This window comes from Homalodisca vitripennis, chromosome 6 (genome assembly GCF_021130785.1).
Source record: "Homalodisca vitripennis isolate AUS2020 chromosome 6, UT_GWSS_2.1, whole genome shotgun sequence".
In the NCBI taxonomy this organism is placed as follows: domain Eukaryota; kingdom Metazoa; phylum Arthropoda; class Insecta; order Hemiptera; family Cicadellidae; genus Homalodisca; species Homalodisca vitripennis.
In genome coordinates, this window is record NC_060212.1 from 102,919,123 (window position 1) to 102,935,356 (window position 16,234).

Consider the following 16,234-nt stretch of genomic DNA (forward strand, 5'->3'; position numbering starts at 1 on the left):
TTAGGGTTAATTCTAAGACAGAGCCTTATGGCCCTAAATTCGCCCTTTTATATGTAATGACATATGTGATACAAAAAAGTCATTTGAATTTGAAAACATACCTAGTGGAATCAAATAGTAAAGTGCCATACAGAGAGGTTTGTATGTTTATGAAATCTTATGTTAGGTTTCAGGTTTAGTTTCAGTTCAATGGGTACAATCTAAATTCGAATTGTAATTGAGGAACCATAAAGAAGAAATTGGTTTACAAATGATACACGGTTATGATTTTAATTGTTATCAAATTTACCTCCCACTTAAAGCGAAAGCTAACATAAAACAACCTATAAAAGGTATAGAAAGTGGCAATGGTATAAAAGAAGAGGAACGGTCTTAAACAGTTTTTCAAAGACGAAGAATTGAATTTCCTCTGGTAATTTCTTTGTCTTGTTGTTGCTTTAGCCACAAGAGTAAACAACAACAAGCGCTGTGAATCATAGTAAGTGTCAATGTTTATACCGCACAATCACGACCTGACGCGGAATGGCGGACTCCTGTCTATTTCTGTCGCGGCACGGCTGGGCCAAGATCGAGCTGCCGTCACTGAGCCTCATCTGTACAAAGTGTGCGGCCCACGTCCGCGATTTGCAAATTTATCGCAAATGTTTATCGCTCCAGTTTCGTTTACGGGTTGTTTTCGAGCCGATGTTTAACTGGGTGCGACGGTTGTTCAAGCATGTTCGAGTGCCATTGGGACTACCTCATGGATTCGTCTTAGTTCCCTAAATGTTTTACTTCAGTTGATCGCTTCCAATAAAAATGGCGAGGACTAGTCAAAGTTCGTGTTCCTTACTGGTTTAATTAGTGACAGTATTTGTGATAAAGACTTTTTTTAATCAGGTGACATGGCGTTTAGGAGAAATAAACGAGATACTTACAAAACGTTTGGGAGAAGGAAGGTAAATGAAGTTAAATAAGTGCATCAGTTTTTATTAATTTCAAACTTAGTATAGCCATATGGAATTGGATTTTATAAACTTTCGATGCTTATAAACGTGTTTTGAGTGTTTTAGTGTTTAATGTTTAATTTTATCGCCAAAGGTGTATTTTTGGTGATTCATGTATTTTAGTCGTGAAGCCACTGAGATACTCAAATTACATTTAGAGACATAATAATAATTTGCTACAAAAAAAGGACTTTGTAAACAATACATGAACACTTATTTAATACTTACTAAAGTGAGCAATCAATAGTATGTTATTTTTATAGTTCATTTACTCAAAGTTTAATATTTGTAGGTAAGGTTTGTTTATACATTACGTTTAACCTAACTTATATCTCGTTTCTTAATGGTTCAACACCTATGCATTTATATTTCGTAAATGTTTGTCGTCAGTATTAAATTGATTAATTAATAGTAATAAATAGCCTTTGTAGATTTAATTGGTAAATTTGTATGAATTTTTTGACAATAAAGGCGATTATCATTCAATGATTTCCTTTCGTAATTTCGATATCTTTAAACAGTTAACGTGTGTCTAACGATATGTTTAAACTTAATGCAACTATTCCTGTTCTCGGAAACTGAGTCTGTTTTCTGAAGGCTCCTTGATAGAAGATTTCCCTAAATAAAAGAAATCGTATATATATTACAAAAACTTTACGTACGAGTAGTACTTCCAAAAACAGCCGCCTTTTTTCAAATGGTGGCCATTTAATAATGAGATAGGTGATAGATTTCAAAAACAAAACTGTCAAGAAACGCAAAACAATGAGAAACAATTTGGTACTCTCTCGTTATAATCTGGAAAATAGTAGGGACTGAACAAATGTATATTCAAAACTGGTAAAACTATATTTATTTTATGACTTTCTTCAAATTGTAATCAATTTAAAGATGAATTATTAAAATATATCTGTAATTGGTAAGAATTTTTAGATAGGTGATGATGTTTTACTGTCACGACCCTTTATGATGATAAAATATACTCTTTTATTATAAATGGATCTTCTTTGTTGTAAACTTAAATAGTGTGTTACAATGGAAAATATTTAAGAAACTACCATATTTTCTCAAGGAGTCAGAGTAGCAGGCACGTACAAGGAGGGTGTGATGGAAAAGGTTGTGGGGAGGGGGGTAAGAGAACACCATATCCTTAGTTTGATCCCTCGTGATAGCCATGTGATAAAGTATCGTGTGATACCGATTCGAGGGCGTCAAAGGGGGGAGGGCTTGGGGGATGGCAGGGGTGATTGGACGCCGCCGTAACAACAAACCTCACTTTGGACCTTTACTGGTTAAACTTCTCTTCGTTTCCTTATCGTTAACGGAACGAGTACTGTCTTCTCTTCGAAATTATATTGAGTTCGAATTTTTCTTAAAGACCACTACCAACTTTCTGGCTAATAAATTGTGTCCATTAACAAATACTTACAAACAATTTTCGCATATGGTTTGTATGTGTAAAGACAAACCACATGAAAATAACTTGCGCTTCAATTAGACTTATTAATGTAATACTCCTAGACAACGTCAATTGCTGGCACTCTTTATGGCCCTTTTGGCCACATATTGTTCACTAAATGAACATGAGATATACCAGTCGTCAAAGCAAATTTTCTCCAAACACTGGAAACTAATTGATGCAAAACTATATAAATATATACCGTACAGTGATATAAAAATATTAAAATATATACTAAAACTTCATGATTCAGTTGAAATTTTAAAATAAGTACTTTTTAATACTGTACATTTAAACAATAAAAGTTCTGAATATTTATCTAAATATTTGATTTATTATACATTTCATAAGGAAACTGGTTATAATTATATTTTAATTTTATAGCTTGTTTTTTTCTAGAAACGTGATTTTTTTGCGAAATAACTACTATTATACACTTTACTTAATTAATTATATACCTACTTACTTAGGCTGGCTGGTTCTCAGTCGACTGGAACGTTCCATGTCTTGGTTTTAGCCCATAAAATCTAGACTGTACGGTTCTCAGTCGATTGGAACGTTGCATGTCTTGGTTTTAGCCGATAAAATCTAGACTATATGGTTCTCAGTCGACTGGAACGTTGCATGTCTTGGTTTTAGCCGATAAAATCTAGGCTGTATGGTTCTCAGTCGACTGGACGTTGCATGTCTTGGTTATAGCCGATAAAATCTAGGCTGTATGGTTCTCAGTCGACTGGACGTTGCATGTCTTGGTTATAGCCGATAAAATCTAGGCTGTGTGGTTCTCAATAATTGACTGGAACGTTGCACGTCTTGGTTTTAGCTGATAAAATGTAGGCTGTCTGGTTCTCAGTTGACTGGATCGTTATACGTCTTGGGTTTAGCCGATCCGTTGTATGTAAGGTGTTTAGCCGAGAGATCTCTATGTTGTCTGGAAGGATAACAGGATTTCGGACATTTGCTGTCGTTATATTTCAATTTTTGTAACATATAACGATAGCAAATGTCCAAAATCCTATTGTCCTTCCAAACCTTCCGTCGTCAATTACAAACTTTAAACAACGAGTATGTTGTCTGGTTATCAGGTGGCTGGATCTTTGGTTGACTTAACTCATAATTGATTGGGAACTTAGTTGGTTGAGGCCTTGTTTGACTGGGAACTTAATACACTGAGGCTTGCGTCTTGATTAATTGCAACCTTCATTTGCTGGGATCTGTATAAACTACGAATTATTAGTCTTATATACTCCTGTGAGAAGTGGATGAGGAGTGAATGCGTTGTCCTTCGCAAACATTGTATCCATATTTATTATTTTTTTTCTAACGAAATAAATATTTTTTTGAACATAAATAAAACAGTGTACGTTTCCTCGAATAACATTTTCTGTGTACTGTTATGGTTAACTGACACAGCGTTCAATGATCATTAAGCGATCTTTCTACGGCTACATTTCTAAGTGATCCTTAGAATCTATATGGTTTGTCACATTGAATACTCGATTTCTGAGGAGAATGGGGGGCAGTGGGCATGACGTCATCAATATGATGAGACCGGGCCAATGGCGCATCGTCATCTAGAAGTAGGTCGATAGTCTAAGGGCCATGTGGAGGCCAGACACATCTGCAAAACTCGTCTTCTTTATTCCGGTTACAACTGGAGTACGCAATGCGGTGTACTACCCCTCCCCCACCCCCTCCCGTGACCACGCCATACTTTCGTATTGATATAACTTTAATTGTGCCGAGTGCCGTGAACACGCTACAGCCTAGAACTACTCCTGAGTTAATGAGAAATACAGCCCTCAATTACAACACCATCCCGAGGCTGTGTTTCTCGCGGATTTCAAGAACACTGAAAATTATAATAAAATTAATTGTTTTATTGCAATATTGATGATTTGTAATATTTATCTCTCTGCACTGGCTCAATTTTTAGTTTAGTCTGACTTTTTTTGTAAATTCTTTACTGGCATACGAGTATAGAGCAAAAATCAAAATACTATTAAACATCTCAGCAGATAATTATTAATTAATTTGCCACAACGGCATAAAGCATATTGAAACAGAGTGTAAGTAAATTCTAAATTCCTGAGCAAAATAATAAAAAAACAATTCATTTGTTTCAATTTTCTCCATGTATCCCTTATGAATAAAAACGTCCTTAACTATTATGCTCTCTATGTGACTTAGTTTAATTTCTATCAAACTAAGTTTTTATTTATTATTCGTAACTCATAAAATATTTAGGAGCAGGCCAAAACTCCGTCTTTTTATAAGAACCTTGAATGTATCTTAAATTCATTTTTGTCATGTTGTTGTTCTACATTTTGAATTACAAATGTTACACTGCAGATGTTAAAACATATTTTTTATTTGTAACTATATTACATATTTAAGTTAAATTTTTAAGGGGTCTTAGTACCTTGAAAATATTTGTTTTCAATTTTTGTTTTCTTTTATTTTCTAGTTCTGTAGCTTTTTCTGGTGAACATTATGTTTAATAGAAGGTTTTTTGATGACTAGGCTTCATCATTCTTTTAAGGCATTTCATTCATCCAAGTTACATTATTTTTTGTAGTAAAACACAGGTCAAGAATTGATGTTTGGTAATGATAGAAGTTTGGTAACAGTGAATTTTTACCGTTTGTTTGATTTTCTGTGTAAGACATATGTTTCATGTCTGTTGGTTATGTTTATGATGCGGTAGCCTTGTTTTGACAGAAGTGTTGTTTGTAATAGTTTAAATGTTCCCTTACGTACGTTTTTACGTACTTTTATGTATTATCATACCTAGATAATCCCACATTCATGATGTTTTCAAAAGTAGGAAAGCATAGGGTGGTGGCCTGATAACCAAGCCTAGTTCCACTTATCTACTCCTAAGCCCGGATCTTCAATAGAAGGTGTATTTATGACCAAAACAAGGTTGTAAGAGCAGTCTCAAACATTAAATAATTCTTTAAGAAAGCCAACCAGAGAGCAAGGTTGCTTAAAGAAAGCTTGAGGATGAGATGGAAGCCAAAGACAGTGAGTCTGGACTTTCCTGTGGAGCTGGCTTTTACCAAACCTCTGTAAATTAATAAAACTCCGTTTTTATCGAAAGTTATATTTTTTACTATAAAAATGAATATTTCTCAAAAAGTACTCAAGATAAAGACTCGGGTACTTTGTTATTGTCCGAAGACCACTATTTTCGATGAGTTTTTCCTACCGGGAACTAAAATAAATTACAGTAATAGAAAGAAAAGACTATTTTACTTTTGACATTTACAAGTCTTTACAACAAACGGTTATTGTATTCTGCCTCCGAACAGGAAGCGATGTCTGCGAGAATAGAGTTTGAATGTATCGCCACCAGTGGCCGCTACTCCCGATCGCCACATTCCACACGCGAAGATAATTATTCATGACGAATTTATAAATTAATCAAGCTCATGACAGTCAATGAAAACAAAAATTAAAAGAACAATGAATTATACGAAAGTGACAGATGATTCGTGCGTAGAGGCCCACTTGAAATTGGGTAGCCTATTATTCGATTCTTTATGAAAGCAGGAAAATATTAGTAACATATAATAAAGTTTATTTTTGTCCTCGATAAGGAAAACTCGTCCAAAAATAGTGGCCTCCGGATAGTACCAAAGTACCAAGACTTGAAACTTTTACCATATACTCAATATATTATTCCAAAGCTACTGAGTTATTTTAACTCATTGGATATCTTAACAAAGTATGTAAAAAATATTATCACTATAAAATCTTGTTTTTATTTATTATTATTTCAAAATTAGACAAAATTATAAGAAACATGTCAGTGGCTTTATAACAGGAATAGTAAATATGTTGTAGATATTTGGAAGCTCTAAGTTAAGTATTTTTGAGAAATGTCCCTTTTAAAATGGTACTAATTAACATTGGCAGTACACGCAGTACTGTGTGGCTTATTCCTAAGTTGTTAGTATAACCGTGGGTTAAATGAATTAAAATGCCCATGGAATTGTGTTGAACCGTTATTTATCTCCGTGTGTATAAAATAAAGCCGCAGGTACATGAAGCCAGTACACAATTTCGTCACATCTCGAAATTAAAAGAGGCATTTCCTTAATAATCATATAACATAGAGTCAGTATATACAGCATCGTGACTACGTACTCGGCATTGCATGGACGGTTTTTTATTTTATATATGACGAGATAAAAATACAATGATGAGCGCTTTGTGACTTAACTTAATCTAAATATTAAAAAATTAGGGAGTTTCAGTATTAGTAAATATAAATTTAAGACATATGTCATCAAAAACATAACATAGACTTCGTACTTGTCTTTAATATTTCGACGAATGCCGTTATCAAAAAGTAAACATATAATGAATGTTTAGTATACGCTGACATGTTGTAATCTAAATTAAAAATTATATTTATAGTGCAATGTTTTAAACTCCTTGGTATATTATAAGAAATTTTGGGAAATTAAAATTAAGATTAACATACATAACAGTGGCGTTCTAACAGCTTAAAATTAAAATAAAATATTAACAATTTTGTTATTTTTGTGTTTTACATTCATAACAAGAAATATACAATACATTTTGTTTTACATTTGTTAGACAAATTTAACAGATCATTTCTTATTTAAGCCAAAAGGTAATTTTGACTTGGTGACTAATTGATACGCTTGTTCTTAAATTTCCAATTGAATTTTAGAAGAATCTTCTAGTACTTTACAAGTCCCTTTTAACGAGTAAAAGATATTAAATATTACTTTATAAGCCAATGCGTGTTGTGAAACCAAATTGTCGTCTTTTCTATTGGATGAAGACCGATGGATATCCATCCTAATATGCAAGGGATTTGTCTTTAAACCACCATGGTCCTTGGAACAAAATTTGCATGACAACTGATAAATTACATTCTTTGATTTAAAATTAATGTTATTTTAAATTGGATATGTTTTATTAACTGTCCTACTTGTAAAAGTTTTAAAGGGATTTAGAATTTTCGCAAGAGTGGCGACCTAAAATCTTTTGATTAGCATCTGAATTTGGAATTTAGTGATACAATTAGTTTGGTCTTACAAGAACGTACTTCGGATTAGGGGCTTTACTAAAAATAATTTTCGGGGGGTTTTGAAAACAAACTGTTTGTCAAGGGAGATTGTTAATTTTTTATTTTAACACGGTTAGTTGTTTCTTTTGAACATTAACAACTCAATAAAGGAAACAGATTCTATTACTTGTGGGGTGCCATCAGAATAAATATAATATTACATACATCAATTAACAATAAATAATTTTTTCGTCTCTGAATGCTATACCATTACTATAATAATTTAATTTATTGAGACACCACAATTAAAGGAGAAGTTCTTGACTCTCGAGCAAACATAGAAAAGTTAGGAAAATACAGAAAGTTATTATTGCACTAAACCGTACGACAATTACCGAAGTAAGCGGTCTGAAAGGGTGCCAAATACCCCCTCTACCGTCCTCCCACCCGCACAGAGAACAATAAGTCCGGCCGTCTTCCGTAGACGGCGACCGCCTTAGTTAAACAATGCCAAGTTCTTTGACAATAGTTTTTTCAGCTCTTTTTGCAGTTCTAGATCCACGTTTGCAGAGGATGTAGAGGAACTGCATGCAACGTCGTTATTCCGCAATTTTATACTCCCCACTTAATTACCATTTCCGATTCGTTTCGATTTCGGTAAGACGTCACAAATTCATCACGTATAATGTTTATTTTACTTAGTAGGATAGATTATGATTCGTAACAACGATAGTTTAAAACAGAGATAAGTGAATTTGTGTCTAATACGAAAACTCCAGTAAAGCAGATCCAAAAAAGGTTTCAAACTTTTTAAACTCTTCTCTTTTGACTTCTGTGAATATTTTCTTCAACATTCTTTCCAGTGTTCTATAGACTGATATCTAGTTTGTACAGTGTTATGAATGGTACATATACGATTTAAATATCGCGAATCTTATAATACTGTAACGAATTAGCGACTCCAATATATGCAATTATGTGGCATATGCATATACATTTATGACCCAAACATGTAGTTACAAGAAAATAGAAATATGTACAACCTTAATTAATTGTTTAAGAGGAAAAACAACCTATGAAAAATAGTTACAGTTATTATGTTTTACTTAGAAAACTTAATTACAAATCCAATTATATCAGATTTAAGAAAATAAGATATATGGGGCAGATAACTAATTAAAAAAAAAAAAAAAAAAAAAAAAAAAAAAAAAAAAAAAAAAAAAAAAAAAAAAAAAAAAAAACTAAGATTGATACATAGTTTAAAGTTTTTAAGATGTAGCTATTTAAAAACGAAGGTTGTAAACAATTAATACATTTGCTGTAAAGCGATATTACTATATTACTATTAGTAAAGCTATATACTAGTATTTTACTTATTAGAACAAGCCGTTCTCAAATTAAAAATTTGTTCAGTGATAAAAACAAAATGGTGGCTGTTTGAGTAATAATTGAGTATTTTTTATCTATGAGTATGATATTTGAATATTTTTGGTCCTAGGGTTACACCTGAAAAATTGCTAGAGAGTTGTGGGACACCTTGTATAACAGAATAAGGCAGAGATGACATCGATTCCCATTATTTTGTTTTGTTTTGTTACAAACTATATACGTAACGCTTTAAATTATGTGTATAAAGTCATTTTGATTAGCCAGTCATTATGTAAATGACTAAATTCACTATCCGAATCTACCCTAAACTAATTGTTGGATAAAGTAATATATAAAGCATGATTATCATCTTAATAACTTTGACCAACTTCTGTCAGATAATATGTATAATGGTTAGATACAGTGATAAATAACATTATTAAAAAATTTTGACCACTATGTGTGTGTGTGTGTGTGTGTGTGTGTGTGTGTGTGTGTGTGTGTGTGTGTGTGTGTGTGTGTGTGTGTGTGTGTGTGTGTGTGTGTGTGTGTGTGTGTGTGTGTGTGTGTGTGGTGTGTGTGTGTGTGTGTGTGTGTGTGTGTGTGTGTGTGTGTGTGTGTGTGTGTGTGTGTGTGTGCGTGTGTGTGTGTGTGTGTGTGTGTGTGTGTGTGTGTGTGTGTGTGTGTGTGTGTGTGTGTGTGTGTGTGTGTGTGTGTGTGTGTGTGTGATATACATATGAATATTTGTCTATATGTCCTTTATAGAATCGTAAACTATTTGACCGATCATTATGAAAATTTGTATGGATATGTATTTAGTGTATTTTACCCAGTGTATTGTTTAATGTACTGTATTATGTATGTTCTAGTATATATTGTAGTGGTACTGTACAGCTTGTGCCGAGAAGATCGACAGGTTAGTTGCTAGTGTTTGGAATGTGGATGACCGTATAGATTTACAATCAGTTGTTGAGAATTTAGTTACCGTTCTTAAAGGGCTGGTAAAAGACAATTTAGCATTAAATAATAAAATTGACGAGATAACTGAGAGTAATTTGAGAGGTTAGGTCAAGTGTGTTCGTCGTCTGCTGGCAAAACTGTTGACTTTGACAAGCTAAGTTCTGCCAACGCTTCAAACAGGAATTGCTCAAAGACATCCAAAATGAGCACTAGGAAAGTGCAATCGTCAATCGATGTCCCGAATTCGAGTTGTTCGATCATTGATAATTGTTCACCGGAAATCGAATGTTCTGTTTGGAATCATAACACAGCAAAATATTATAAAGAACGCGAAACTCGAAACGGCCAGAAAACGAAGATTTTCCGTCCCTTCAAGATTCCGTTGGCATTAGTGTAAACCAAAATCTGTGGAAAACAGTTGCAAATAAAAGAAATCAAGTTCCAAATGGACATAACCTAAATAAAGGGGTTGCCAAACCTAGGCCACGAACCGGTTTACCCAGAAGATTTTGACTGGAAAATCAGTTACCAAAAATAACCTCAGCACAATCAAAAGGACTTAGTTTATACTTCTTTCAAGATTGGAACCGACAGTTGAAAAAAATGACAAAAAGTTTCCTGAAAGCAAATAAACAAGGCAGTTACGTGGTAGAAAAAGTGATTACAAAATATCCAACTTACAGTTCCTTCAAAGTGGGTGTACCAGAAAATCTGTGGGAGGATATTTTCAGTGAACAATTTTGGCCAGAGGGTACTCTAATAAGCAGTGGCGTAGCAAACGGGGGGCGGGGGCGGGCCGCACAGGGTGACACCTTTTTTGGGGTGACACCCACCCGGTCTCTCAATTTTAAGAACAAAAAAAGGAATAAATAAATCGCTAGCACACAAATTCTTTTTCGGGGATTCCTCCACTAGCACTAGCTCAGCTCTATGTATAATTCGGGATTGCCGCAAAAGAGCCTGACGCTGTCGCCCCGTTCCACACTCGCTATCTTTGACGTTTCAGTTTCAACATTTCTAATTTTTTTCGTGAAGTGTATTGTTGCGTGTCCGTAGCTTCATGTGAGAGGAGTTTGAGTAAATTAAAAATTAATAAAAAACTAATTTGTGGGCAACAATGACCCAATCGCGGCTTAGCAATCTTGGTATATTAACCATCGAATACGAGGCAATACAAAACATAAATTTTTACTTTCGATGGGGTGACACCACCAACTTCCGTACCGGGTGCCACCCAAGGTAGCTACGCCACTGCTAATAAGTACCTTTAATCTTCCTAAACACAGACGCAATTTAAACTCACAAATAAAGGTAGACAATGGGTCAAAGATAGCCTAAACCCAGTAGAAGATGCGAGTAAAATAAGTGTTCTTTACTTGAACATCCAGGGCCTAAACAGCAAGGAAAATTTACTAAGTCTCCTGGGTTCTAATAGTAAATATGACATTTTATGTATCAGTGAACATTGGATGCTGGCAGATGAAGCTCATTACCTTTAAGTGGAGGGATATATACCTTTGACAATGTACTGTCGCAAGAACCATATCAGAGGTGGTGTTGGAATGTTTGCTTGTGAAAACAAACAATTTATGTGCAATGTACTTGACTTTGAGTGGCTGTGTGACGAAATAAACTTTGAATGTGTTGCTGTTGAGGTTGAAAACCCTAGAATCATCGTTGTTAGTATATACCATTCTCCAGCCGGTGATGAAAATATATGTTTGAACAATTTAGAGCTGCTATTGACAAATCTCAGCCGAATGAAAACCCACATCCGGATTGGTGGTGATGTTAACACTAAGTTTGATGTTACACGAGATCAACCCAGTGTGAGAAAATTATTAAACCTTCTCAGGCAGTTTGATTGTAAATATCTTAATAATAAGCCTACTCGTTTTAATTCCTGCCTCGATAGCACGTTTACCAACATTCCACTCGAGCTGAGTAGTACCTCTGTTGAGTAGTACTTCCTGTTGATATCAGTGATCACAGTGGCCTGAAGACAAGTCTGCAAATGTCATCTGTTCCTGAATTCAATAACTACAAAATGTACGTATTCCGTAACCTTTCTTCTCGTTTCCTGGACAATTGTTCGGAACTTTTAGGTGGTGTGGATTGGGTGAAACTACTCGAGGAAAACCACTTGCCTGCTGAAGACAAGTTTACTTTATTTTTTACCAAATTCTTGGAGTTGTTCAACCAAGAAGAGTTGAACACTGAGAGAGAAGAGTTGGAGTTGTTCACCCTTTGAAAATGTTGACAAAGAAGAACAAACAGGCTAGTAAAACAAAATCAACATCAAATTGGTATACTCCGGAACTAAAGAAAATGAAAGATAATGTTATGGCCTATAACACAGTTTACTTGTGCATTGAAGGTCAAGAGTCTCATAGGGCCTACAAACATCTCAGAAATCTATATAAAAAGGAGGTAAATAAAGCTAAACTGAATGCAAATGTGAAATTTATTGAATTCTCAGCTAACAAATACCTTGGTCAGGAAGGTGTCAGCTCAGAGACGGCAGGTTGTAGATGATTCAATCAGCGCGGAGGACTTCAACAGCTTCTTCATCGAGTCGGTCAGCGAAGCAAGAAACAACATACCGCCACAATCATCCTCTTCTAAGAATTTACTGCAACGAGCCAAGCGACCCACCTCACTCTACGAGTGGAAAAGTGTGACCAGTGAAAATATGATTAGTGTTGTGTTGAAAATGAAATCTTCTAAAAGCAAATATATGTATGGTCTTTCAGCTAATATTATAATGTATGTCGTTAATGCAATCTTATTACCACTTGTAATTTGTATTAACTCCTGCCTGCTAGAAGGTGTATTCCCCAGCTCTCAAAACATCTCAAGAGTTGTCCCTGTTTTTTAAAAATGGGACAGGTTTCAGGTTAAAAATTACCGTCCAATTTTTCTAGTGCCTATTTTAGGTAAAAGCATTGAAGCAGTTGTAAAAACTCAGATATACATTTTTTTAGAATCCCAACAACGTTTGTCAGGATGCCAGTTTGGTTTCCGCAAAGGAATGTCTACCACAGATGTCCTAGAGTATTTGGTCTCTGGTATTCTCTTTGCTTTTGAGGGCCGAAGTCTTGCCCAGATTACTGCTTGTGATCTGAGCAGGGCTTTCGATTGTATAGATCACGGTATATGTTTGGGTAATTTGGAGTACTATGGTATCTGTGGTGTCCACCTATTTTTTTTCAAATCTTACCTGAAAGGCAAAACTCAGTTTATTGATGCAGGTGGTCAAATTCCGAGGTCATTTTTGGGGTGCCTCAAGGGTCTTTGCTGGGGCCTCTCCTTTTTATGGTTGTTATTAATGAATTGGAAACTAATATCATTGCTTCACCAACCATAATGTTTGCAGATGACACTACTTTTTTAAGTGTGCATTCAGATGAAAGCCTCTTAAAATTAAAATTTGACGACACTCTTGAAAGGGCTTGCTCCTGGTTTAGTGCAAACAGCTTTCTTTTGAATAACGATAAAACATAGAACCTACTTTGTAACCTTAAAAACACTAATCATAGTTTAATAGAAAATATTAATGTAAAACCCCTCGGTGTAGTATTTGATAATTCATTGTCTTGGGGATCACATGTAGAATCTGTTTGTATTAGATTTTCTAGAGTAATATTTTGTTAAGATCCCTTATGCGCATTGTTCCAGAGAATTATGTAAGAACAGTTTACTTTGGCTTCCTTCAGTCTGTGATAAACTATGGCCTAATTCTATGGGGGAAATAGCTGTCATGTTAATAGGATATAAGTGTTACAGAAAAATTCTTTAACAATAATAAATAAGGCAACTTTCAAAGAAAATTGTAAACCATTATTTGTTAGATGTAAGAATTTGACTGTGATAGATTTGTATATTTATATATGTTTATTTTATATGAAGAAGAATTTAAATTTAGGTTTAGTTGTACATAGATCTGATGTACATAATCACAATACCAGAAATCAACTCCAGTTAGATGTGCCATTCAGTAGGTTAATTGTAAAAATAGCTTTTATATTGTAAGTCTGAAAATATTTAACAAGTTGCACAATGAAAGTAAACTCTTAGATTTCAAACTATTTAAGTTAAAATGTTACAATTGGTTAAGCTTAAATCCTTTTTATGGTTTAATACATTTTTTAGCCTTAGATCTATACATTTGTAAATTTTATCCTTGTTAACTTTATGAATTTTAAAATCTTCATTACTTTTTGTTAATGTTTAAATTTTTAATCAAAATACTGTACTGTTTTGTATCTCATCGATCTATACGTTGATGTCTACTGCATGTACGTGTTTCGTTTACACACAATAAAGGTTTATGATTATTATTTTTACACGGAGAAGATTCATATGCTATGTCCATTGATGTGACTCGCCACCAGGTGGCGCTGCAAAAGATATGTTTTCAAAGCGCCTGCACACTGTAAACTGCTACGAGACATATTTTAAATAACCAAACACTATTTGAAGGCACTAAGTTATGATGTATATTTGTGTTTAAAATAAATTTATGATTGAACTTAAAGCTTGAGTGTTAGACCACTTTAGAATAAAGTACATGTAGGCTATAAACATACTCAGATTTTTTTGATCGTGCCAACAAGGAAAACTTTACATCGGCGTTGGAAATATAATTAAGTGCATATACACGAACAACGCTAACGAAAAGCGTGCGAAGCCGCAGAAAACAGCTAGTTAAATATAATAGCTGGATTCATTACTTTGGCTGTAACATAGACATTCTAATAATAATTTTACTTATACAAGTGCTATACTCTACAGTCTGCCTGGACAGCTTTGGCTCCTCACTGACACTCTCGCTGAACTCAAGCACTCTCACACGCGCACTCACAGCACTAATGGTCGGGGTGGCCTGTCACTCACTCGCCGACTGTATTCCCCGTGAGTGCAAAGTGTGGACCAGTTTTAATGAGTTATTTAATTCAATTACTCCTCATATATAAAATTAAACATATAGATTATATAGTAGATCAACCACTCCTTTTTAACAAAAACATCTTCATAACAAAATAGAAAACGAGTCCAAATATGATGTACTTAAGCGGCACCGAAATGTACAGAGCCATATTAAAATTATTTTTTTAATTTTCATAACATATTTCATAAAACTATTTCAGTACATGAAACATAATATAATCCTAAAGGCCCATTACACTCTGGGAGGAGTTTAATAAATCTTTGTAATGTGATTTACAAAATTATTAAACCATTTATCCAATTCATGTTTTTTATGTAAAGAACAATTAGTAACTTCAATATTTTTGTAACTAGTTATAACAGTTTTAAAGTATCATAACTTTGTATTGTGCCAATGTAATAACTTCAAATTGAAAAACGAACTATAGCCGGAGTTCTTAATAAAATGAGTCACTGGAAAAATACAATAAACACTTTATTTTCTTTAAATGTGCAATTAATTACATTTCCAATAAAGCCAAAATGAAATTTTAACACATGTTCACCCAATAAAACTATGTATTTCTATTTTGTTTTTAATAGGGAACTTAAAGAAAAATAATATTAGACTGAAACATTCGTTTCAAAAATAAGTACATAATTAAGGTAAATGATACTTTAACAAATTTATAAAACTGAAGCTCATTAAATACAATGGGGTAAAAATATAACCAAATTATATTGTTATTCTGACGTCAAACTTTGAATGTTAAAATATATTACCCATCTGTCGTGTTACAATAACTATATCGCATGAGTTGAGATGCATTGCTATAAAATCAACCTCATTCATTGTGTTTTATAACGTGATGCTAATCTTGAGTTAAGATTGCGCCTGACACTGTAACAGGCTTAACTCCTGAAATCTTGAGTCAACGTCCGTCTGAAGAGGTACAAAACATCAGTAACGAAGGAGCTCACAATGAATTCATTGCATCGTTCCGACATCAGAGGTGCCTATATACAAAATTAATGTGTTCTCATTATCTCATCAGGTGCACACCTGAGTGCACTACGTTGTTTTAGATATAATCCCAAAGCACGGTGGAGTAACCTAGTTTTCTTCACCTAACGTAGCTATGGTGGGAAGAGAAGATTTAATGTGAATGTTGAGCTTAGTTCCAGTACACCTTCCTCTTAGTGCAGCGTGTGAAATCTGACACTGTAACAGGCTTAATTAACTCATTAACCCACGTTAAGTCAACGTTCGTCTGATGAAGAGATCCAAAAATAGATAACGAAGAAGTCTCATTAGCTGATCACAGCGCAACCTAACGGATAGGACTACTGTTGTCATTTATGGTACATATCACAGCGTTAGCGAACTCTGTTGGATAGTCCTAGTTACTAACCACGTGACCCTACGCGTAACAGGATTGCATAACTTCAAATCTGTAGCTTATTTCATTCTTGAAATGTTATGCG

At 34.2% G+C, this 16,234-nt stretch overlaps 1 protein-coding gene across 6 annotated transcripts in view; it reads left to right on the forward strand.

Moving 5' to 3' along the window:
• Positions 1–16,234, forward strand: part of LOC124364667 (voltage-dependent L-type calcium channel subunit beta-2) — a 403,127-nt gene that overhangs the window by 279,562 nt on the left and 107,331 nt on the right. Inside the window, exon 1 of one of the 6 annotated variants that reach the window (XM_046820321.1) lies at positions 569–938. The exons of the other annotated variants lie outside the window; for them this stretch is intronic. Within the exon in view, the coding sequence (XP_046676277.1) occupies positions 885–938 (54 nt within the window). The 5' untranslated portion in view covers positions 569–884. Of the gene's footprint in view, positions 1–568; positions 939–16,234 lie in introns of those variants that run through there. 6 annotated transcript variants of the gene reach the window in all.